This window comes from Biomphalaria glabrata, chromosome 4 (assembly GCF_947242115.1).
Source record: "Biomphalaria glabrata chromosome 4, xgBioGlab47.1, whole genome shotgun sequence".
NCBI lineage: Eukaryota > Metazoa > Mollusca > Gastropoda > Planorbidae > Biomphalaria > Biomphalaria glabrata.
Window position 1 is genome coordinate 19583707 of NC_074714.1, and position 23406 is coordinate 19607112.

At 35.0% G+C, this 23406-nt stretch overlaps 1 protein-coding gene across 3 annotated transcripts; it reads left to right on the top strand.

Annotated features, from left to right (window-relative positions):
* The first annotated feature begins 7214 nt into the window (after nucleotides 1–7214).
* On the top strand, nucleotides 7215–21364 carry LOC106073859 (transmembrane protein 168-A-like). 3 transcript variants are annotated; one of them, XR_008777612.1, is made up of 8 exons: nucleotides 7215–7608; nucleotides 9238–10378; nucleotides 12061–12289; nucleotides 14362–14536; nucleotides 14765–14870; nucleotides 15456–15618; nucleotides 17526–20729; nucleotides 20796–21364. XR_008777612.1 is itself a non-coding variant. In XM_013234513.2 (7 exons), exons 2-7 carry the CDS (start codon nucleotides 9283–9285, stop codon nucleotides 17911–17913), a joined length of 2157 nt encoding a protein of 718 aa, XP_013089967.2. In that variant the 5' UTR covers nucleotides 7215–7608; nucleotides 9238–9282; the 3' UTR covers nucleotides 17914–21364. The 3 variants fall into 3 exon arrangements, 2 of the variants coding, with proteins under 2 accessions (XP_013089967.2, XP_055883139.1); XM_013234513.2 differs by having other exon boundaries at nucleotides 17526–21364; XM_056027164.1 differs by having other exon boundaries at nucleotides 14368–14536; nucleotides 17526–21364.
* The last annotated feature ends 2042 nt before the right edge of the window (nucleotides 21365–23406 follow it).

Sequence of the window (23406 nt, forward strand, 5' to 3'; positions counted from 1 at the left end):
TAGTGTCTTTCCATTCGACCATGATAAAAGGTTTGAGATCGAGTAGAATTGTACTATCAGTGTTGAATTCATTCGAAACAAACCTTGTTCTATAGTCAGCAAAGTTCTTTTGTTTACCGGGTATGTCTTTTCAAGTTTGAGTTGTTAACCAATGGGCAGTGACATCTCATACATTGACATACACAGTGGTATAGCCAAAATGAAACATTTTCTACCCGGAGCAGCGACAAAAACCCTAAAGCCTAGGAGTGACATTGAACAAAAAGTATATCCATAGATATTTCAGCTTTCTTTTCGCCATCCGAGCCTGTATTGGCAAGGGCGTTTCTGTGGGTCTAATAAGCTAATTAAGATTATAGATCTAATAGACATGATCTGATCAACATTCCCCCATCTTGTTTTTTTGTTGGTGTATCCGGTGTACAAACTAAAGGAAGTGTTCAGTTACTTTTTTTTTTTAAAGACATACCGTATGACAAGGTCTGAAAGGGATGCATTTAGTCATGCATAGGACATAATCATCTTCTTTTTTGAAGTAACGTCTGTATTATATAAGATAATATATACAGTATAACAAGGTCTGAAAGGGAACTATACTTCACTTTACGATACCATATGACAAGATCTGAAAGGGAACTTTACTATACCGCATGACAAGGTTGAAAGGGAACTTTACTTTTCTATACCGTATGACAAGGTCTGAAAGGGAACTATACTTCAATTTACTATACAGTATGACAAGGTCTGAAAGGGAACTATACTTCAATTTACTATACAGTATGACAAGGTCTGAAAGGAAACTTTACTATACCGTATGACAAGGTCTGAAAGGGAACTTAACTATAATATACTGCAAGACAAGGTCTGTAAGGGAACTTTACTTTACTAAACTGTATAACAAGTTATGAAAGGGAACTTTACTTTACTATACCATATGACAAGGTCTCAAAAGGGAACTTTACTATACCGTATGACAAGGTCTGAGAGGAAACTTTAATATACAGTATGACAAGGTCTGGGAGGCGCAGTGGCTGAGCGGTAAAGCGCTTGTCTACTGAACCGGGGTCCGGATCCTGGTGAAGACTGGGATTTTTAACTTCAGGATCTTCGGGCACCTCTGAGTCCACCCAGCTCTAATGGGTACCTAACGTTAGTTGGGGAAAAGTAAAGGCAGTTGGTCGATGTGCTGGCCACATGACACCCTCGTAAACCGTAGGCCACAGTAACAGATGACCTTTACATCATCTGCCCTATAGACCACAAGGTCTGAAAGGGGAACTTTATTTTTTTTTTTTACTTATGACAAGGTCTGAATGGGAGCTATACTTCACTTTACTATACCATCTAACAAGGTCTGAAAGGGAACTTTACTATACCATATGACAAGGTCTGAAAGGGATTTTTTCCTAACTATACCATATGACAAGGTCTGAAAGGGATTTTTTCCTAACTATACCATATGACAAGTCTGAAAGGGATTTTTCCTTACTATACCATATGAAAAGGTCTGAAAGGGAACTATACGTCACTTTACTATACCATATGGCAAAGTCTGAAAGGGAACTTTACTTTACTATACCATATGACAAGGTCTGAAAGGGAACATTACTTTACTATACCATATGACAAGGTCTGAAAGGGGAATTTACTTCACTCTACTGCAAGACAAGGTCTGAAAGAGAACTTTACGTTACTTTACTATACCATATGACAAGATCTAAAAGGGAACTTTACTATACCATAAGGTCTGAACGGGAACTTTACTTAACTATACTGTATGACAAAGTTGAAAGGGAACTTTACTTTTCTATACCGTATGACAAGTTCTGAAAGGGAACTTTACTTTACTATACCATATGACAAGGTCTGAAAGGGAACTATACTTCACTTTACTATACAGTATGACAAGGTCTGAAAGGGAACTTTACTTCACTATACCGTATGACAAGTTCTGAAAGGGAACTTTACTTTACTATACCATATGACAAGGTCTGAAAGGGAACTATACTTCACTTTACTATACAGTATGACAAGGTCTGAAAGGGAACTTTACCTTACTTTACTATACCATATGACAAGGTCTGAAAGGGAACTTTACTATACCATATGACAAAGTCTGAACGGGAACTTTACTTTACTATACTGTATGACAAGGTCTGAAAGGAAACTTTACTTTACTATACTGTATAAGGTCTGAAAGGGAACTTTACCTTACTTTACTGTATCGTATGACAAAAAAAATAAGGTCTGAAAGGGAACTTTACTTTATTATACTGTATGATAATCTTTGAGCGCCTTTTAGCTCTGCAGAATCAAAATTTAAAAAAAAAAATCCACGCAAGACCTAATCACAACATACAACTATCCCAATTCAGTAACTGGCGAGGAATCATACTTGTATCGATTTCCAGCTAAGTTCTGACCGGCGTCATCCTGGATAGGTTAAAAGAAGACAACCTACGTAAACAGCAGGATTTAGACAGGTCAGTTAAAATCATTTGACAGTGTGGACAGAGAAGTCATATGTAAAATGATGAGACATTATGGTATGCCAGGTAAATTCATCAGTATTCTCAAATTGCCAAATAATGCACACTTGAAAGCTGAACTCTTAAAGTGAAGACGGGAGTGAGACCAAGCTGCAGCTTTCCTCCAACAGTTTTCCTTTTAGTAATAGACTGGATATTGAAAAGGTCAACTGCCGGCAACACATGCACTCAATGGATTCGGAAAACAAGCAAAATTTTAAAATAATACATTTAAAAAAAGAATTTTAAGTGTAAATTTATCAATTAGTTTTTCATCAGTCTTGTAATTAAATTTGTAATAAATATAAACGAACAACTATAAATTTGTGTGATACTGTGATTAATAATATTTTTTACCAATTGTTTTTGTGTAGCACTATTTCATGCTTTTAGCTTTCTCAATAGACTAGGATCATATCACGTATCTCTGTCACCTGATGCACATACCTTGCCGTGGTGTGACAGCTTGAGTGCCTCAATGACCCTCAGAGCTATACCGGCGGGAGCTCATCACTCCTGGCAGGTACTACCAAGCCGGACAGGTCTGTTAGGAAAGAGGCCAGACAAAAGGTGCATCCCCCTCCCCGGGACACAGGGGTTGTGCGATAGGCTAACAACCTGTCCATGGAAAAAAATAGTGTTATAGAAACCAGAACAAAAGCACAAACACTAAACATTGTCAGAGGCGAAAGTAGAGCTCCACAAAGGAGACTTATGAAGCTATGCAGGGAAAGTCGAACGAATCCTGTGAGGCCGACCACTCTACTTAAACCAATGAAAAAGAAACACTTCCTTATTCAGAAGGCAGCATTTAACTTGGGAACATGGAATGTCCGCACTTTACTAGAACCAGGTAGATGTGCACAAATTGCCAAGGAAATGGCCAACTACAAACTACAGATCCTGGGAATAAGTGAAGTTCGATGGAACACATTCGGTGAAACAAGACTGCAATCAGGAGAAACCCTTCTCTTCTCTGGAAAGGAAAAAGAAGAAGACTTACATGAAAATGGTGTAGCACTACTACTAAACAAGGAAGCTTTCAAAAGTCTTTTAGAATGGGAACCAGTTTCAGAACGAATAATTAGAGCCAAATTTTTGTCTAAGTTCAAAAATGTTCACATCATTATGTGCTATGCTCCCACCAACCTTGCAAGTGATACTGACAAAAATACATTCTATGACCAACTGCAAAGTATAGTTGACAAAATACCTACAAGAGATGTTTTGATCGTCATGGGAGACTTGAATGCCAAAGTGGGAAGTGACAACAGAGAGAGAGAGAAAAGTATGGGCACCCATGGACTTGGCACCATAAACGAAAATGGAGAAATGTTTGCAGACTTCTGCACATTTAATGAATTAGTGATAGGAGGCAGCATTTTCCCCCACAAAAAATGCCACAAAGTGACATGGGTTTCACCAGACAATAAAACAGAGAATCAAATCGACCACATTACCATACGGCGGAACTGGAGAAGCACATTACTAGATGTACGAAACAGAAGAGGAGCAGATATTGGCTCAGACCACCACCTAGTTGTTGCCAAACTAAAAATGAAGCTGGCCAGCAATAAAACAAAGAAACAAAAGGAAAAGATTTGACCTAGACAAGCTCAACAACACCCAGATTAAAAAGGAATTCCAACTATCCCTTCAAAATAGATTTGCTGTGCTACAACTAGATGAGGCCAAACAAAGCGTCGATAAATCTTGGCAAAATTTCAAAGAAATTATTACTGAAACAAGCAATGAAGTACTAAGCCTTAACCCTAAGAAGAAAAAACAGTGGATTAGTGACGAGACATGGAAATTAATCGAAGAAAGGAAATGCGCTAAACAGGCAGTCAACCTAGCAAAAACAAGAAACCACAAGCAACAATCAAAACAAGACTACCAAGCAGTTTCACAGAAAGTCACCAAAATGCTTAGACAAGACAAACGATCATTTTACAATAATCTGGCAGAACAGGCAGAAGAAGCAGCAGGTAAAGGAGATATAAAACAACTAAACAAAATCACCAAACTTCTCAGTACCAAAAAGGCTAATTGCAATGTTCCAGTCCGAGACAAATACGGAAAACTACTTTCTTCAATAAATGAACAACTTGAAAGATGGAAAGAATATTTTCAAGAAGTGCTCAATAGACCTAAACCACGAAATCCACCAGATCTAAATGCAGGACCAACACTAGTCATAAACATGGAAGAAATAACAAAAGAAGAAATAAGGAATGCACTCAAACAAATGAAGACAGGTAAAGCAGCTGGAATTGACAACATACCACCCGAAGTCCTAAAAGAAGGAGGAAGTGAAATAGTTGACCTAATGCACAAACTATTCAACAAAATTTGGTTAACAGAAACACCTCCGGGTGAGTGGAAAAAGGGCTTGCTAATAAAAATACCAAAGAGTGGAGATCTATCACAATGTGAGAAATGGCGAGGCATCACTTTGCTGTCAGTACCAAGCAAGATTTTTAGCAGAATCCTACTAAACAGAATAAAGGGAGCATGTGATGAACACCTAAGGGAAGAACAGGCCGGATTCAGAAAAGGGAGATCTTGTGCTGACCAAATAGCTACACTCAGGATAATTGTAGAACAATGTGTCGAATGGCAATCTCCTCTCTATGCAACCTTTGTTGAATTTGAAAAAGCTTTTGATAGTGTCGACAGAGACTGTAATGAGACATTATGGGATCCCCAATAAAATAATAACCATAATCAAGAACCTTTATGATGGTTTCACCTGCCAAGTAACCCACTGTGGCAAGCTGTCAGAGGAATTTCCAGTCACAACAGGAGTCAAACAGGGATGTCTTCTTTCACCACTCCTGTTCCTTCTAGTACTGGATTGGGTCACAAAAGAAGCCTACTCTAACGCAGGGAAAGGAATCCAATGGACTCTCACACAAAAGCTGGAAGATCTGGAATTCGCTGATGACATAGCCCTATTATCACACAGACTACAGGATATGCAAGAAAAGGTCACAGCTTTAAGCGAAGTAGGAAAAAGAGTAGGCCTCAAAAAAACCCACCAAAAAACTAAAGTACTTAAAGTAAACAATAAACAAAGTGGAGACATAGTATTGGATTCTCAGACAATAGACCAAGTATAAAATTTTATATACCTTGGGGTGTAGTCAGTATATCAGGTGGAACAGATGAAGACATTAAACGCCGTATAAATCTAGCACGTCAGACATTTACACAGCTAAAACCAACCTGGAAATCCCCTTACATCTCAAACAAGACTAAACTAAGAATCTTTAACTCTAATGTCAAGGCTGTCCTACTGTATGGTTCTGAAACATGGAGAACAACTGAAGCCACAACAAAAAAAATACAGACCTTCATCAACAGATGCCTGAGAAATATCCTAAAAATACACTGGCTACAAAGTAGAAAACACCAAACTGTGGGAGATGAGTGGACAGAAAAATATAGAAATGCAGATCTTAGAGAGGAAGTGGAGATGGATTGGTCACACCCTTAGAAAAGATACCAGCAACAGAGCTAGGCAGGCCTTAGAGTGGAACCCCCAGGGAACAAGACGCAGAGGAAGACCAAAAAGAACATGGCGACGCAGTGTACTTGAAGAAGCAGAGAAGACCGGGAAGAGCTGGGACACCATCAAAAAGCTAGCAAGAGACCGTGGAGAGTGGCGTGTTTTTGTCGAGGCCCTATGTTCCATGAGGAACTCAAAGGAGTGATGATGATGATGATGATATCACGTATCTGGACCACTTGGAAAAATGGGGGATTTCTGTGTGGATTTTACCGTAATTGTTTTTTTTAAAGCTTTGTGTGTGTGTGTGTGTGAAGGGGGTGGAGGGACCTAAATTCAGAGACTTTAAAAGTAACTAACAGCAATACAGACAAGCTCCAGGCATTCGGCAAAAAATGCATGTGATATATTAGGCTATATATTAGGCAGGTATTGGGATGGCCGAGCAAAATCTCAAGCTTCACTTTGTAGGAAACAACTCTGCAAACACAAACAGAGCAAGAAATCAAACGACTGGATTGGACATTGGCCTACAATGCGAAGAACATAAGAAAATATTGCAAAACAGACTTTGGACTGGATCCCACAGGAAAAAGAAAGATTGGAACACCAAAGCAACATTTACAGGGCCGGCCTTAGACATAGGCAAACAAGACAGCTGCACACGACTCAACCATTTTTTTTAGAGATAGCGAAATAGTGAAATGTTATTGTTAGAGTACACTAGGTTTTAGATAAACTGTGTAATTTTACTTCTTTTCGCTGCTTATTTTGGGGCCTCTAATTATCTAAGGCCCGCCCTGACATACAGATCTGTAAAACAAGAAACAAAGTCAACAGGATGAGGGAAATCGACCCAGGATGAGTCCGATGGAGAAGTAGGGCTACTGTCGAGGTCACTCGCTTCACACTTCACTGGAAGTCAAAAGTTATCGTACACTAAGGCATACAGCTTCCACTCCCCCCCCCCCCCCCCCCCATCCGAATGATCCAAATCTTGATTATTGTCCACTCTCTGTCTTTGTATTCACATTGCATTGGTAAGGTCGACTCAATCATGAAGGTCACGACATGGCCATGTTGTGTGTCAACTTCGTGTTTTCATACAATATATAGGTCTGTGCGTTTTTTTTTTTTTTTACAACTCTCCTGTTGCTGAGGTCGTGTATGAAAATGGGCAGTAACTCTGATATGAAATATTATTTCTTCCACATCTTCTAGATGTCTAGACTAGAATTCTATATAGATTCTAGATTTCACTACTTAACTTAGAGTAGACTAGACCTAGATCTTGTAATAGAAACGAAAAGTAGAAAAGTACTTTATTAGTAAGAAAAAAAGTTAGACTTCATCAATGACATCAATTCAAGACATTCAAGTTTAAGTTAATAACTCGGGCTAAATAAACCTAAAAAAAGGCTAAATTAGCCTAAATTAAATTAAAAAACACTGAAAACAGTTTAAGTTTAAGTCCTAATTTTAATACTAGATCTAGATCTATCTAGATCTAATTAATAGCTGAAAATGCAGAGCCTCCAGACTTAAACAGAGGTCCGAGTTGCCACCAAGGTTGGTTTTGTTTCACATACTGACATAGTGTCATAGTCATACAAAGTGCTGTTGCTACTCACTGTTGCTGTATAAAGAAAATGTACTATAAATATAATATTTTACAATAAGTGTATTAGTATAGACTAGAATAGACAGTATAGTATAGTATAGTGATTAGTATTAGCGAATTAGAGCCAATAGTAAATTCTAGGATCTAGAGGCGTAGTAGAGTTCTAGTAACAGACTTGTGTAAGCCCCAATCAAATTTTCCCTGGCCCTATGTAAACTCCCCTTCCCCCACCACCAATAAAAAAAAAACCACCCAGATTTATCATTGCCATTGGTTAGTTCTTTTCATTGAGTCATAATTCAATGACCTAATTAAATTACCTAGGATTTCCAGAACTAGGTTCATTGCCAGGTACCCGGTCACTATTCTAAAATGAGCATCAACACTATTCTTTGTATTACTTTTCTTTTTTAAGAAAGAGTGAAACAATGTTACAATGCATACTATACAAGAACAAATACAAATACAAGCCTAAAACTTAAAAACAATTCTAGATCTAATTGTTGATCTAAAATAGTTCTTATATTAGCTAATGTTTTAACCCTGTAGACATTCAGACATTTGCAGGCTTCTTGAAAGGGTTAATAAAAACTTTGTGAAGTCCCAAGGACATGTATATGAATTTCTTTACACTTGTAGCTAAAAATACTTTTCAATGCTTTAAAGGTGATATAAAGTATGGCATAACATTATGTTTTAATGGACTTTCAATAACATTATGTGGGTTTTAATGGAGTTTCAATAATATTATTTAAAGTAAAAAAAAAATATTTTTGATCACACAGAACTATGTTCTCTTTCAATTCTTGAAAAACAATTTACGAAAAAATGTCCATCTTAGTGTCACCTCTGATGGTTTTCAACCAGTGTGATCTGCACATCCTAGTGACGCCTCTGCTAAAATGAAAATAGAATAATATATATATATATATAATAATTTAATTTGTTACTTTACTACAATTTTTTGTTTTACATTGAATATAGAGCTAATAATAGATCAATGTATTTTCATAAATAGCTGTTTAAGTTTTTAATGCCTTTTTGTACTTCCATTATAACACTATAGTGACATCTAACCCTTTTTAAAAAGTGATAGAGTGATGGAGAACACACTCACACACAATGTTTTTTTCTGCCTCTTCTTAGATTTACAACTTATTTTGATTCCTTCTGCTGCACTCACTTTTTTTTTTTTTTTTTTTTTTTAGATTGGAACTGCTAGGGGAAAGCCACATGAGTTAGGGGGCAGACTTATTGATGCTGAATAGTATGAATAATTAACAAACAGTCTATAATTAGAATTATTCACACATTTAGTATATATATGCAAAGTTGTGTTCTCTTCCCAAAAACAAGTCAAGTTCTTGGTGTGAAAGGGAGGAAATGAAAAACATTGCTATTTTGTACATGTGCACAAGGAGTGGTACATAGTGTTTCCAATTTATATAACTTTGGCTGTGGGAAAACTTTTCCCCCAAAAAAATGTGAGAAAGAGGGGCCTAGAATATCCTAAGAAAAAAAAAAAGTCACATTATAATTTCTCTTTTGTTAACTGATGTTTTTTTTTTTTGTTACAGATAGTGGCTAAACATGGACATTTTACAGAGTGCTTTGCCTTTAGGATGAATTTAAAATTATTGAGACAATTCATAATTAAAAGGAAGAAATTTTACAAAATCACTTTAAGATCCGGTATTCTCAACCAATTAAAATATTTTCTTGTTCACTTAATAGCCAATGTCATGGCTGGAATTAAAGATGCCAAAGCACGTATGACAATTCAGTATGTTCGATTCATACCAGATTTTATCTTGGTAGTTGCTCTTGGATTAGGTCTGTACATACAGTGGTCGATGACAGATAATTTCACAGTGTCTCTAATTGCAATACTGGGAGCTTTTGTGTTTGCCATATCATGTGCATTGCAGTACTACTTTGCACTAAATGATTTGGGCAAAGCTTTGTTTCATATTTGGATAGGATGCTTGCTGGGAATAATCGCATTCACAAATACTGCCGAGCTTCAGTACCTAACAATGGAGGAGGTAATGGAAGCCATGTTCCTGACAAGCATGGCTCTAGGCTGGTGCTGGAACATTCTGGAACGCTCGCTTAAGCTAGAGCCTGCAGAACCCAGGCTGCTGACTATTTCAGAAGGCTTGGAATCCTTAGGATTAATTATTGCTAGTTTAGCAACTGGTGTTGATAGCTTGGCTTTATCTTTGTATACGCTGGCTTATATATTTCACATATCTGCCATGAGACTGAAATCTTTCATGGGTTTTATTAGTTTCATCTGTTTTATTTGCATTGGTATATTCCTCTTTTTTCCTGCATTGGCAGTGAAACCTAATATCTACGCCTTGACCTGCTTTGTCGGCAGACATGCTTTCCAACCTGTGATCGACTTTTACTTCTGTGGTTTGTCAATGATTGACAGGTGGAGATCCTATTTTGACAAGCCACGCATAGTTCGCTACTTGTATGTGATTCTTATGTTCATTTTGGAAATTGTTTTGGCTGTGGTTGTTGGACAAGGAACATCTCGGCACAAGGAGTGGTACATAGTGTTTCCAATTTATATAGCTTTGGCTGTGGTGTGGCTCATGTTTCACTTAATGTTTTTTCTCACCTGCTGGAAGTTGAATGGGAAGATCACAGAATGTAATGCCACATCTGATGAGAGGCGCAGCTTTAATAGAATAATGTCTGCTAAAGGTATGTCCTCAATAACAGTATTGGTACATAAACAGAATTTTTGTTGAATTTAAAGAAAAATAATAATATTTTTGAATATGAATAGTTTGTCATTGTAGAAAAACAAAAATAAAAACTATATTTCAAATTTATAAATATTATATATTTTTCACAAAGCTTATATCAATTCTCTCTGTCTGTCTGGTTATAGTTCCCACACCCAATCTCAGATCAAACTGAAATTTAGCATGATTATTTCTTTTACCTGACAACACAAGAATCAATAAAAAATTAAACAATTAGTTAATTAACTATTGATAATAAGTTATTTTGTTTGGTATCTTGAACAAGGAAAAAAAATGTAATTGACTGAAGTATAAGCTGAATTAGTCCCCTTTATAGGTCATTGTCAGAGTCTTAGTGAATACTAACCTGAAAAATAGGACGAGATTATAAAAACAATAGATAACTATATTATCTTCCATGTTCATAAGCTCTCCACTAGCCTGAGCAGGCTTGAGCCATAAGTTTCAATTCAGGTCGTTCCCCTTATTTTTAAATTTTTATAAATGCTTTTTTAATGGCCCCCGAAAGGGGAAAAGACGCTATTAAGTTTGTGTGAAATGTCTGTCCGTCCATCCATCCAGTTTAGATCTTGTAAACTAGAAAAGATATTGGAAATCCGACATCATAATATTTTAGTCCTTTCAAAAAGTGAAAAATCTAATTTTTAAATCACTTTTAAGCAAGCAGTTTTTTTATTAATAGTAGGGGACATAACTATTTGCCATACTTTTAACACATTTATGCAAATGGTTTTAGATTTTTTGTCAAAAAATTTTTTTTTTACATTTGTTCTGTCCTACTAACTACTACATTTACCCAAAAATAATGTTTACTTTTTTTTTTTAGAGAAAAAATCTATTTAGTATGCATATAAGTAGGACATAATTTAAAACAGCAATTAATAAGTAGTTTTTTATATTATCGCATGAACTGCAATGTAGCACCATGGCTATAAAATGAATTTTTTTTTAATGGAAATCTTTTTTTCTTTTTTTTTTAGGATTTGAATAAGAGATTTACCCTTTACAAAACAATTAGATCAATTAGATATTCGTTTTAAGACATCAGTTAGGCCAGGTTCACCTTTAATTTCACATTCACTTTCACATATCCTTTGGTCTGCTGGACAGCTGGGGCACCACACAAGATCTGTCAACCTTCTTTCTCCATTCTTCTCTGTCATTTGTCTTTGATAGAATTTAATTCTGATATTCTTTCTGATATTGATATTGATATTGAATATTGATACCTGCCTGGGTAGACCACTTCGGGGGCCGATTTTGAGTTTGTGTTTCTACACAAACTGTCTTTGTAACCTTGTTATTATTAATCTAATTTTATTACAAATTTAATTATATGACTGATCCAAACTTATTGATACAAGTATGCTTAATAGCTTTGTTTTTTTTTTTGAATCATTTTTTCATATTCTCATATATCACTATTAGATCTTCTGCTCATTTATTTTAAAATCTCTTCTAATCTAGAGATGCAAATGTGGATATAGTCATAGCATGAAGAATCTTAAATTTTGTTAGTTTTTTTTTGCCCAAAAAAGTCTGCTTTTAAATGAGTATATCTATTAATAATAACTCTTCATATCTTTTGTTTTAATCCCCCACATTTGTTTTTCTTAGGTCTTCGCCACTTTGGTCTGGTGTCACAACGAATTATTTGTGTATCTCTTGCCACTACATTAATTGTGTTTTGTGTGGGCTTTGAGACATTGACTCCTTACACAATAGCCCTTGTGTTTCTGGTTTTGCCTATCGAGGCAGCAATTCTAAGTCTGTTCTGGGAGCTTGGGGACAACCTTGGTGGCACTTGCACAGGTTACGCCATCATTATCCCAGTGACATCACTTCGGTAAATATGTTTTTTTGTTTGCACAATTATTTCTTTTACCTGACAACACAAGAATCAATAAAAAATTAACCAATTAGTTAATTAACTATTGGTAATAAATTATATTGTTTGGCAAGGTAGGGTTTTAACTAGCTGTCATCCTCCCTATATTGCTCTATGCCTCAGAAACGTGGACAGTATGTAGAAAACATGCGAATAACTGAACCACTTCCACATGATCTGTCTCAGAAAAATACTGGATACTACATGGCAAGAAAAAATACCAGATGCTGAATTCCTTTGAAAAGCGGGCCTGCAAAGCATCCACACAATCCTGAAGCAGTATGCTAATAATTTAAAAAAATATAATGCTATTTTAGTTAAATTGCTATTTGGATATGATTTTTTAAAATATAATATATTTGGGATTTTCTTTCTCAAGAGAGGATTTTATTCCCTTTCCAACTTCTCTTGTGACTAATCAGACCAACCTTTATACACATCCATTGTCGCAAGTTAAGCATTTGTAATCACCAGACACTGCAACAGTTTCATCCTTTTCCCAACTTCTGGTGTGTTCACCTTTTGTGATCCATGAGACCTGCTTGTGCACCATGTTGGCCTATCCAGTGCTCATGTAGGCCTATCCAGTGCTTCATGTAGGCCTATCCAGTGCTTCATGCAGGCCTATCCAGTGCTTCATGTAGGCCTATCCAGTGCTTTGTGCAGGCCTATCCAGTGCCTTGTGCAGGCCTATCTGGTGCTTCATGTAGGCCTATCCAGTGCTTTGTGCAGGCCTATCCAGTGCTTCATGTAGGCCTATCCAGTGCTTTGTGCTGGCCTATCCAGTGCTTTGTGCAGGCCTATCTGGTGCTTCATGCAGGCCTATCCAGTGCTTCATGTAGGCCTATCCAGTGCTTCATGTAGGCCTATCCAGTGCTTCATGTAGGCCTATCCAGTGCTTTGTGCAGGCCTATCCAGTGCTTCATGTAGGCCTATCCAGTGCTTTGTGCAGGCCTATCCAGTGCTTCATGTAGGCCTATCCAGTGCTTTGTGCAGGCCTATCCAGTGCTTTGTGCAGGCCTATCCAGTGCTTCGTGTAGGCCTATCCAGTGCTTCATGCTGCACTTACATGCTGTTGTTTATGTTTTATGTTGTGTATTGTCAACCTTTTGTTCTGGCGTGCCAAGCTGGCTTGATGTCTGTGTTTGTGTGCCATGTGTTGTTGTGAACTATGTTGTCATTCTTGTTCAATAAAACCTTGGAAAGAGATGTGTTTTCTGATCATGCATTATAAGGCTACTGCACATACATCAGTGTATCTCTATTACATTACAATATATCTTGTGGAAGTTGACCCTCTGGTATTCTGTATTCTGTGTACATGTTCAAGCCTGCCAAGGCGTCTACTGCTGATAACAGTGTGGATGTCCTTCGCAGGACTTTCCCATTGCCACCTTATTTTAAAGATTCCTATTAAACATGGGAGTGAAAGGTATTGAGTTTCTTTTCCTGCCAAGAGTAGGTGGATCATGTTTCTCTTACTTGTAGCAGAGTGCTCAACACACAGGTTCGATAGACTAGGATTTTACCATTAATAGTCAGCAAAGCATTGTTTGACTCTGCAGTCATGTTATAAAGCTTTAGCTATCCTGATATTGTCCTTATCAAGAAGCATATCATTGGAGATAATGGAGCCAAAATTTATCAACTGTATGTATTTCACCACTAAATGTCAACCCTTTAAAGGATTCTTTTGGGTAAATGGTGCAGTTAAAATGTAATCATCTGAAAGAACATCCAAAATGTATGAAACAAACAATTTCTTTATAATCATCAACAAGAGTTGATTTCAGAGAAAAAAAAATGAGGCATCATGAATGCTGGTTGTTTTTTTTAAATGAGGATTTAGGGTTACTTATGTACTAAATCTATCTATTCTATTGTCTAACTAGTTAATTTGTTTGATTAATTTTGATGTTTTTTATTGAATTGAAGATAGTTTAATTTAATTTAAAATTTACATCACTTTTAGATTTAATAATTACATTACACAATAAATTTTGTTTCACTAACAACATTTTTTTTTTTAGTAACAGCTCCAGGTCTGGTCCCCAACTGCTGACCAGCAGTGATGTCCAGGACATTGGAGTTAGAGGGGCGACAACTCTGAGCTTGTTACAGCAACTCTTCATGTATCACATGATACAAAACTTTGGCTGTGACTACTCCAGCAGTGGCCTAGAGATAGAGACTCTACAGAATAAGGTTGGAATAATTAGATCAACTCTTTTTTAATCAAGTGCTTTTACATCAGACTATTTATTATTGAAACATAGATGCTATGAAAAAACTTGATTATAACTTCAGAAAAAAAAAATAAGATTGTAATTACCAATTAAAATTCTTTTGTAAATTGTAAGGGTCTAGTGTCTAGTCCAGTGTTGTGCTGCTTAAGTTTTGGGTTTTGGCAACGTATGTCTTCTTATCTTCCAGCTCAAATCATTTTTTGATCGCCGCACCAATGATGGCCCCAGATTTGATACATATGTACTTTACTACAGTGGAGATGCTTATGAGAATGGTGACTGGGCTCTTGCTGGTAAGAAAGCTTGAGAGCCTCTTTGGAAGTTACATTTTTTAAATCTTCTCTGGAGATTCTGTTCTTTGCTTCTGCAATTTTAGTTTTTTTTTTCATTTTTGTTCAGTTTTTCTTTAGTTCTTATGCAAACCCATGTAAAAAGAAAACACCTGCAAAGAGATGGTAAATCTAGCATATGTTTACTTTATCTTTACGGCTATTGATTGTAAAGTATGGAGGCAAATATTTTAAAACTCATTTGTTAATTTCACTAGAAAATCTCTATTTCAAACTAAAAAAAAAAGCCTTGGAATTTACTGATTTCTTTATTAATAGCTCTTACAAAACTATCTTACTGTTACTTAACAGCTGACCCATTCACATTTCAGCATCATACAAATTCTATTCCAAAATGTTTTGTATTAAAAATAAACTATTTGTGCTTTTGCTCTATAAAGAGTGCTCTGCTCTGGCTTTCATCAGGCTTAGCAAATAAGTAAGCGTTCCAAAACTATCCTTTATTCAATGATAATGTGTTTAATGTGGCAGTGTTTAACTAAGTGCAAATGGTGTGGATATTTACTACATTCTATATCTACTTCACAGATCAGAAGAATTTCTCATTGTCCATGTTGCTGAGTCTGTGGAATGAAAAAGATCAAAACTCTGGATCCCGGCTGATTCTCATCCTGGACACAGCTCACTCTTTTAAGTGGGCCCAAGAGATTACATCTGTTAAAAATTCTTTTGTGGCTGTACAAACTTGCAGGTCAGTTGAATTAAAGTTGAAAACTTAAATCTAGTGGAAGATAAACTTAAACACCAACAAGGTTACAAAGACAGTTTGTGTGGAAACACAAACTGAAAATCGGCCCCACAAAGTGGTCTACCTTGAGTCTTCACCAGGATTCAAACACTGGAATTTTGGTTCCAAGTGCTTTACCACTCAGCCACAGCATCTCTATTTATTCATTTAGCCTACACTTATATTTTTTAAAATAATAATAATTAACCTTATCCATACATTCAAAATTAATAACATGTAACATATAATAATGAGAAATCAAAAAAAGATTTATTCTTCTTACAATATTAGATAAATTGGCAAACTAAAAAAAAAAATCTTTACCTATTTTAGTTAGGTAGTGAGCTGGCTAGTAATGACTTGAAAGACTTGGAGTAGGTCTACTTGGACCAGACATTCCCCTCGCAAAATAAAAATTAATATCTCCATTGTTATTTGTCATACAAACTAGACATAGATCTAGCTAGATCTAGACCTAGTTTTAGATTTAAATCTAGATTCAAGATCTATATTCTAAGTCTAGGTCTAGAACTAGATCTAAGTCTAGATCTAGAAATAGTCTAGAATTAGATCTAAGTCTAGATCTAAGTGTAGATCTAATTCTAGATCTAGATTATTCTAGATCTAGATATAAAATCTTGATATAGAATCTACTATATCTAAACTAGAACTCGTATGAATTTACAAGTTTAATCTTAAAATTAAAATTACTAGTAATGTTATGATCATGAATAGTAAGTCTTTTGTTACCGTGTAATGCCATTACTATTACTAATGGTGTATTATGCTGTTCGTATCCAATTCATTTCTTAATGTGATACTATTGTTTACTTAATAAATAAATCTGCACCCCTAAGCTGTCAGAAGATAAGTTATTGCCTTAATAATTAAAATTTTGTTCAAATTATTAATACATTTTTTATAAATATATCTGGATCTTGGCTTTATTTAGTCTTATTTAGACTGTCAAATGTAGGCCCCTATAATGAGATTGTGTCAAAACTGCGGGCTATAAAAGTAGTTTGTTATTTTTGAAACTTAAAACTTGAACGAAGTTCATATCAAAATTCTTTTTTAAAACAACAATTGAATCAGTATTCTATTCAATGAGTTAGTTAATAAATGGTAAATATATTTTATAATGAACCATTGACACTTTTACCATTGTGACCTTAAATGCAAATTTTTTGTACCAATGAAGAAGTCCATGACCTTTTAAAAAAAAGTTACCTCCCCTGAAGTTTTTCATTGAAAAGTGGTGTAATTTTTTGAAAAATCTGCTTGCATCGATATATAATTTTAAAAATTAGCTGGTTCACTTTCGGAAAAGAAAAAAGTAGCCGGTGCATCAGAACTTTGAATGATCTAAAATACCATGATGTCTGCTTTTCATTTTCTCTTCTAGTTTCTGAGATATAAACAGGACAGATGGATGAGATATAAACAGGACAGACGGACAGACAGGCCTCACAAAACTAATAGCGTCTTTTCTCCTTTCGGGAGCCACTAAAAATGACATTTTTTTCACAAACATTTTAAAACATAGGGCATGGAAAAAGGGACGTCATTAAGGATATAGAAAATTGGAAGTCTTTCAGGAAATGTATAGCATGGGTGAATCAGATCCATGAAAGTGTGTTCAGTGTTTCATTTCTGTATTTTCTGTATCTCCACTCACACCTACATCATAGCAAGGAGGGGAAATGTACAGATTTATTTTGAAATATGTCTGTAGAAAAGCATGTTGTGTAAAGCATTTTTGTGTTTATTTTCCTTTAATACTGAAGGTGTGAAATTATTTTAATTTCTGCTAAATTACAAATTTTATAAATTCTGAAATAAGTTCATTTTTTAAAATTATCTCCCTTCAGATATATCAGTAGACCGGAGACTGCAGAGACAGGGGAGAAATGTACAATTGGTTCCTTCACCAAAGCTTATGTTCATTTCAACAATGGACAAGAAGTGGATATAGACTGGATCTCTAGATCTCGACCTCTTAGGGCTATTTACAAGGTGTCCTATAACTGGTCAAGTTTCTCTTTTCTTCTCCCAACCAAAGAGGATGTAGAAAGTTACTGGAGGTTAAATTTCCCATCTGTAATGAAGCCCCTGATGAAGGTTCTCAACTTGCCTCGGATGGGCTCTCCATGCTGCTGTTGCAGGTGCTGCCTTCATTGGCTGCGCTGGGTACAGCTGAGGTGGCTACCACCTGGACAACTGGACACTGGACATGGCTTCCAATTACTGAATTCCTAATTATTGTTTTTAAAGAATCTGTTGGCTGGTTAGATGTGGTATTGAAATCTGTGCATATTGATGACAGATAATCTTGTCTGTTTCAAGGCATTCTATTAATGATAGTTCTATTAATGACTGCCTAAACAGCTGCAGTATAATATGTACTTAAAGGCATTTTCAGACATTGATCCTGGAAACACCTTTAACAAATCAAAGAAGTGAAGTATTTTTTCACCTAACTTCTTATTGCTTTATTGGATGGGATAACAAAATTATTTGAAATTTATCATTAGTGTTAATTTATTTCTCTTTTTGTGTTTTTGAATTTTACTGTAGAGAAAACATGGTCTGAAAAATGTCATGTAATCAATAATTTGGAGTTAAATTATTTAGATTAACTGCAGCATGCCTAAGATTTGTGGAATCAGAAGAACAATTACCCCACCATTTTTTTACAACTTGGTATTTTCATAGCTTTTAGATTTGGGTATTTATTTTTCATAGGTTGTAAAATTATTTATTACTTTTCTCCCTAAAATCTGCTTAGCATTGTAGTTTTTTCATGTGTTTTTTTTATCTGTGATAAGTATTTTTTAAAAAGTATTTTGCACAATTTTCTTAACCTGTTTGATTCTAAGACTTTGAAAAAAATGATTTGAATTATTCTGTGGGTGATAAAATGAGATTTGTTTCTACAGGGAAACTTTGGTCTTCAAATGAGATGTGGAAGTTATTTTAGTTACTTAACCATCATTAGAAACTTGTACAGGTTGGGATATGCTGTTTAATTTATTAAATTTATTTTGGAATTAAATTTTAACAAAGCTTTGTAATTTAATTATCTGTGGAATGAAAACAAAACAATATGATATTTTTCAACATTTGTTTGAATTGGTATCAGTGTTTGGCCTTTGGTTATTTAAATTTATGTGACAAGACAATCAATTATTTTATTGGATATTTATTGGTTTATTTCATATGACTGCAAAGTTTTTTTTTTCTTTTAAGATAATGATATTTTTAAAAAACAAAATGGTTGTCAATTAAATGATCATCTGGTAGTGGAACAATTCTTATTCCTTTAGACAGCTATCTGTTCTTTAAACGGTCACCTGACAGTTTCTCATTTGGATAGTTCTTATTCCTATAGACATTCATTTGCAATTTAGACAATTATGAGCTCATTTAGCCTATTGTAATAATTCTTGTAGACAGCCATATGTCATTTAGAAGGTCTCTTGTCATATGGATATTTATAATTTCTTAGAGACATTGCTAGTTGATGTAGACACTATAATTTCTTAGAGACATTGCTAGTTGATGTAGACACTATAATTTCTTAGAGACATTGCTAGTTGATGTAGACACTCTGTAGCATAATCATTTCACTTAATTTCTTTTTCTTCACTTTGTAATTGAAAACAAAAAAATTTGCTTGAACTAGTAGCATCTCTCTTCAAAGTTGTGTATACTCTCACCAAATCTGTACTTGTCATTATAGTTGTGACTTATCTCTTGATTAATGAAGCTTCCCTCCACTGACATGTATGAAAAATTGTTCTGTCTAAAAGGGTATAAGCACCCTGAGGAGACTCTGCTATTCCTTCTCTCTACCACATCAGCTGTGTGTGTGTGTGTTTGCATTAAAACAGCTCCTGTTTACGCCCACCTTACATTGAAGCAGATATTTCATTCAGATGTACCCCTCCCCTTTCAATTGACTTTTTATGTCCATAATAAACTTAAGAACAAGAATCCTCCGTGACATGTCATTTGTTTCCTGTCATTTGTAGCTCACAGTTTTGTATATTTATACTTGAACTATCAACTTTTTTACCAAATTCAGCATTCATAAATAAACTCAATTAGTTCAGCATTATAATTCACTGTGATTGTTTTTTCACAGCTCAACATTCCAAAACCCATTGTGAAACTGCCCTTGATTTTTTTTCCTTTAAAATCTTTTCTTGTGAGAGAGATGAAGCAATGAGATTTTTTATTTTTTTTTCTACTTTTTTTTATTAGTCAATAAAATTATTTTCGTAATAAAAAAAAAGTCAATGATCAGCTCTTGAACAAATGTGTGTAGCAGTTCATTTTAAAATTGTTCTTTTCACTTGAACATTGTGTACCTTAAGATTTTAGAAAATAATTTTATGTTGCAACAATTAAAATCTAAAAAATACCAGTCATTTCTAGTTTAATAAAGGCACGTTTCTTATTCCTGATGTAAGGACAAATTCTTACTTGTGCTCCTTTCTCCCTAGTTCCATTAGAGAATGGATTAGGTTGCCTAAAGCAGTCAGGAAAACCAGTGACTTAGCTGAATTAAAGTCTCTAATTAACATGCAGAACTAGATCAGCACAAGGGTATGCATAGGAAATAAGTATATCTTTTTTAAAAGAATGCCTGTAAGTTATAAGATAAGATAATTTAACCAAAGTTTACACCAACTAATCTAAGAAATAGTCTTTTACAACTTTTACATTGTTTTGTTCTTTAAATTTCAGATATACAGTAAGAAATGAAAATTATTGCATTTGTGACAATGTTCAGTGTACAATTTATCAACTTTGCACATGCTTTTGTATAATATCAAAATACAAATAAACCAGCTCTCAAAGTGACACAACTTTTAACTTGATTGAAATTTATTTCAAACTCAGCCCACAGAATTACAATGTAACAACAATATAAATCCTTATGTTAAAATGAATGTGAAATTACAGTGATAAATGTATAAACTATATAAATACTAGTACAATCAACTGACAGTAACTGATCTGAAAATAATTGGCCATCAAATGGTGAGAGATAGATCTGCTTTATTTAGGTGCCTCACTGTCTCTAATAACTATATGGCCATCAAAATGGTGAGAGATAGATCTGCTTTATTTAGGTGCCTCACTGTCTCTAACAACTATATGGCCATCAAATTGGTGAGAGATAGATCTGCTTTATTTAGGTGCCTCACTGTCTTACAAATATTTGTTTGAATTATTGAGTGTTGCTTTTTGTTTTTCAACTATGGAAAACATTTTGAATAGAGAAACCTGTTAGAACTGATCAAAGACTGAATGTGTCCAATTTGAACTTGTGCTTTCTCCTTGGTGAAACCATAGATTATAAATACCAGGATATTTTCTGTGCTAAAACAAAACATGTTGAAGAATCATACTCAATGAATACTCCCCATTTAGAGATTTTGAAAAGAGTTGTTCATTAATTTAATATAGAAATAAATGTTTGTACCAATGCAGATATGTATCTGTATTGACCTGATTTAGGCACTGGTTGAGATGTGATATGCTGTTCAACTGCAGATAGGTTTACAAATAGAACTGTGAAATGCATTGCTTCAATAAAAACAAAATGTTTTTCCTAATTTGTGCATTGCTGTGTGTATAAAAATGTTTTTGTTTTTACAGAATAAAGAAAATCCAGAATTAAATGAATCATTGAAAGTTTTGTAGATGTAATGTTTTTTAAATATTTTTTCTTGTTGACATTATTTGTCTACAAACCTGTTAGGTCAAAGGACAAAACTTGTCCAAACTTCAGTCTCTCCCGGTAAGTAAAATCTCTGTTTTAACAAATAGTGTATGCCAGTGTTTCCCAACCTGTGTTCTAACTAATAGTGTAAACCAGGGTTTCCCAACCTGTGTTCTAACTTATAGTGTAAACCAGGGTTTCCCAACCTGTGTTCTAACTAATAGTGTAAACCAGGGTTTCCCAACCTGTGTTCTAACAAATAGTGTATGCCAGTGTTTCCCAACCTGTGTTCTAACTAATAGTGTAATCCAGGGTTTCCCAACCTGTGTTCTAACTAATAGTGTAAACCAGGGTTTCCCAACCTGTGTTCTAACTAATAGTGTAAACCAGGGTTTCCCAACCTGTGTTCTAACTAATAGTGTAAACCAGGGTTTCCCAACCTGTGTTCTAACTAATAGTGTAATCCAGGGTTTCCCAACCCGTGTTCTAACTAATAGTGTAAACCAGGGTTTCCCAACCTGTGTTCTAATAGTGTAAACCAGGGTTTCCCAACCTGTGTTCTAACTAATAGTGTAAACCAGGGTTTCCCAACCTGTGTTCTAACTAATAGTGTAAACCAGGGTTTCCCAACCTGTGTTCTAACTTATAGTGTAAACCAGGGTTTCCCAACCTGTGTTCTAACTAATAGTGTAAACCAGGGTTTCCCAACCTGTGTTCTAACAAATAGTGTATGCCAGTGTTTCCCAACCTGTGTTCTAACTAATAGTGTAATCCAGGGTTTCCCAACCTGTGTTCTAACTAATAGTGTAAACCAGGGTTTCCCAACCTGTGTTCTAACTAATAGTGTAAACCAGGGTTTCCCAACCTGTGTTCTAACTAATAGTGTAAACCAGGGTTTCCCAACCTGTGTTCTAACTAATAGTGTAATCCAGGGTTTCCCAACCCGTGTTCTAACTAATAGTGTAAACCAGGGTTTCCCAACCTGTGTTCTAATAGTGTAAACCAGGGTTTCCCAACCTGTGTTCTAACTAATAGTGTAAACCAGGGTTTCCCAACCTGTGTTCTAACTAATAGTGTAAACCAGGGTTTCCCAACCTGTGTTCTAACTAATAGTGTAAACCAGGGTTTCCCAACCTGTGTTCTAACTAATAGTGTAAACCAGGGTTTCCCAACCTGTGTTCTAACAAATAGTGTATGCCAGTGTTTCCCAACCTGTGTTCTAACTAATACTGTAAACCAGGGTTTCCCAACCTGTGTTTTTGAAAAGGTGTTCTATGGACATTTGGAGTTATTAAATAAATAGTAGGCCAAAATGTGACTTAATTACAAAGTATTTTCAAAACATTGATCTTCTTTGTAATGAAAAAAAAACCTTTAGCTATATCACTATGAAGTTTAAACTGATCAAGATTCTATACATTAATCTGAATCAAAGATCAATCATTAACTATTTAACTGTAAGTAGAAATTTTTAAATTACTCAATAATTATGAAGTTATTGTTCTTAAATTTGTTTATAAAATATGTAGTCACACAGCACAAGTTTATGTGAGAAATTTCAGTTTAATAGGATAATTAAAAGTTGAAATTAATTATTCAATTTTTTTTTTAACCTTTAGTTAATTATGACAAAATGTGAATTAATAGTGGGAATTGAGATAAACATTAAAAGATAGTTTCTAATAAGACCACATCTACTTTATACAACGTATAGAGCAATAGTTTTTCTCTTAATAACTAATGAATGTTTGATGAAAAAACAATTAAGCATTTGAACTCTTGAATAAATAAAGTCTTACATTCGGTAATTCCCGAAAAAGTGAGTCCTTTCTAAGCGCTATAAGTCATTTCTAGGAAAATTGTTAGAGCCGTTTACAAGATCAGCATTCACCCACCCTCCATGAAGTTCTGACTTCAATCGAGGTCTAAAAAAACAACAGAAAGATCAATAATATTAACCGTTTTTTGCTGCTGAAGTTCTGTACCTTAGAAAAGTATGTTGTTCTACTTACTGCCTA

Coding starts and splice junctions, on each gene's coding strand:
- LOC106073859 (XM_013234513.2), top strand. CDS start 9,283: ATGAATTTAAAATTATTGAGACAATTCATAATTAAAAGGAAGAAATTT. Junction 14,537..14,764: donor TAGAGACTCTACAGAATAAG/GTTGGAATAATT, acceptor CTTATCTTCCAG/CTCAAATCATTTTTTGATCG. Junction 15,619..17,525: donor GTGGCTGTACAAACTTGCAG/GTCAGTTGAATT, acceptor ATCTCCCTTCAG/ATATATCAGTAGACCGGAGA.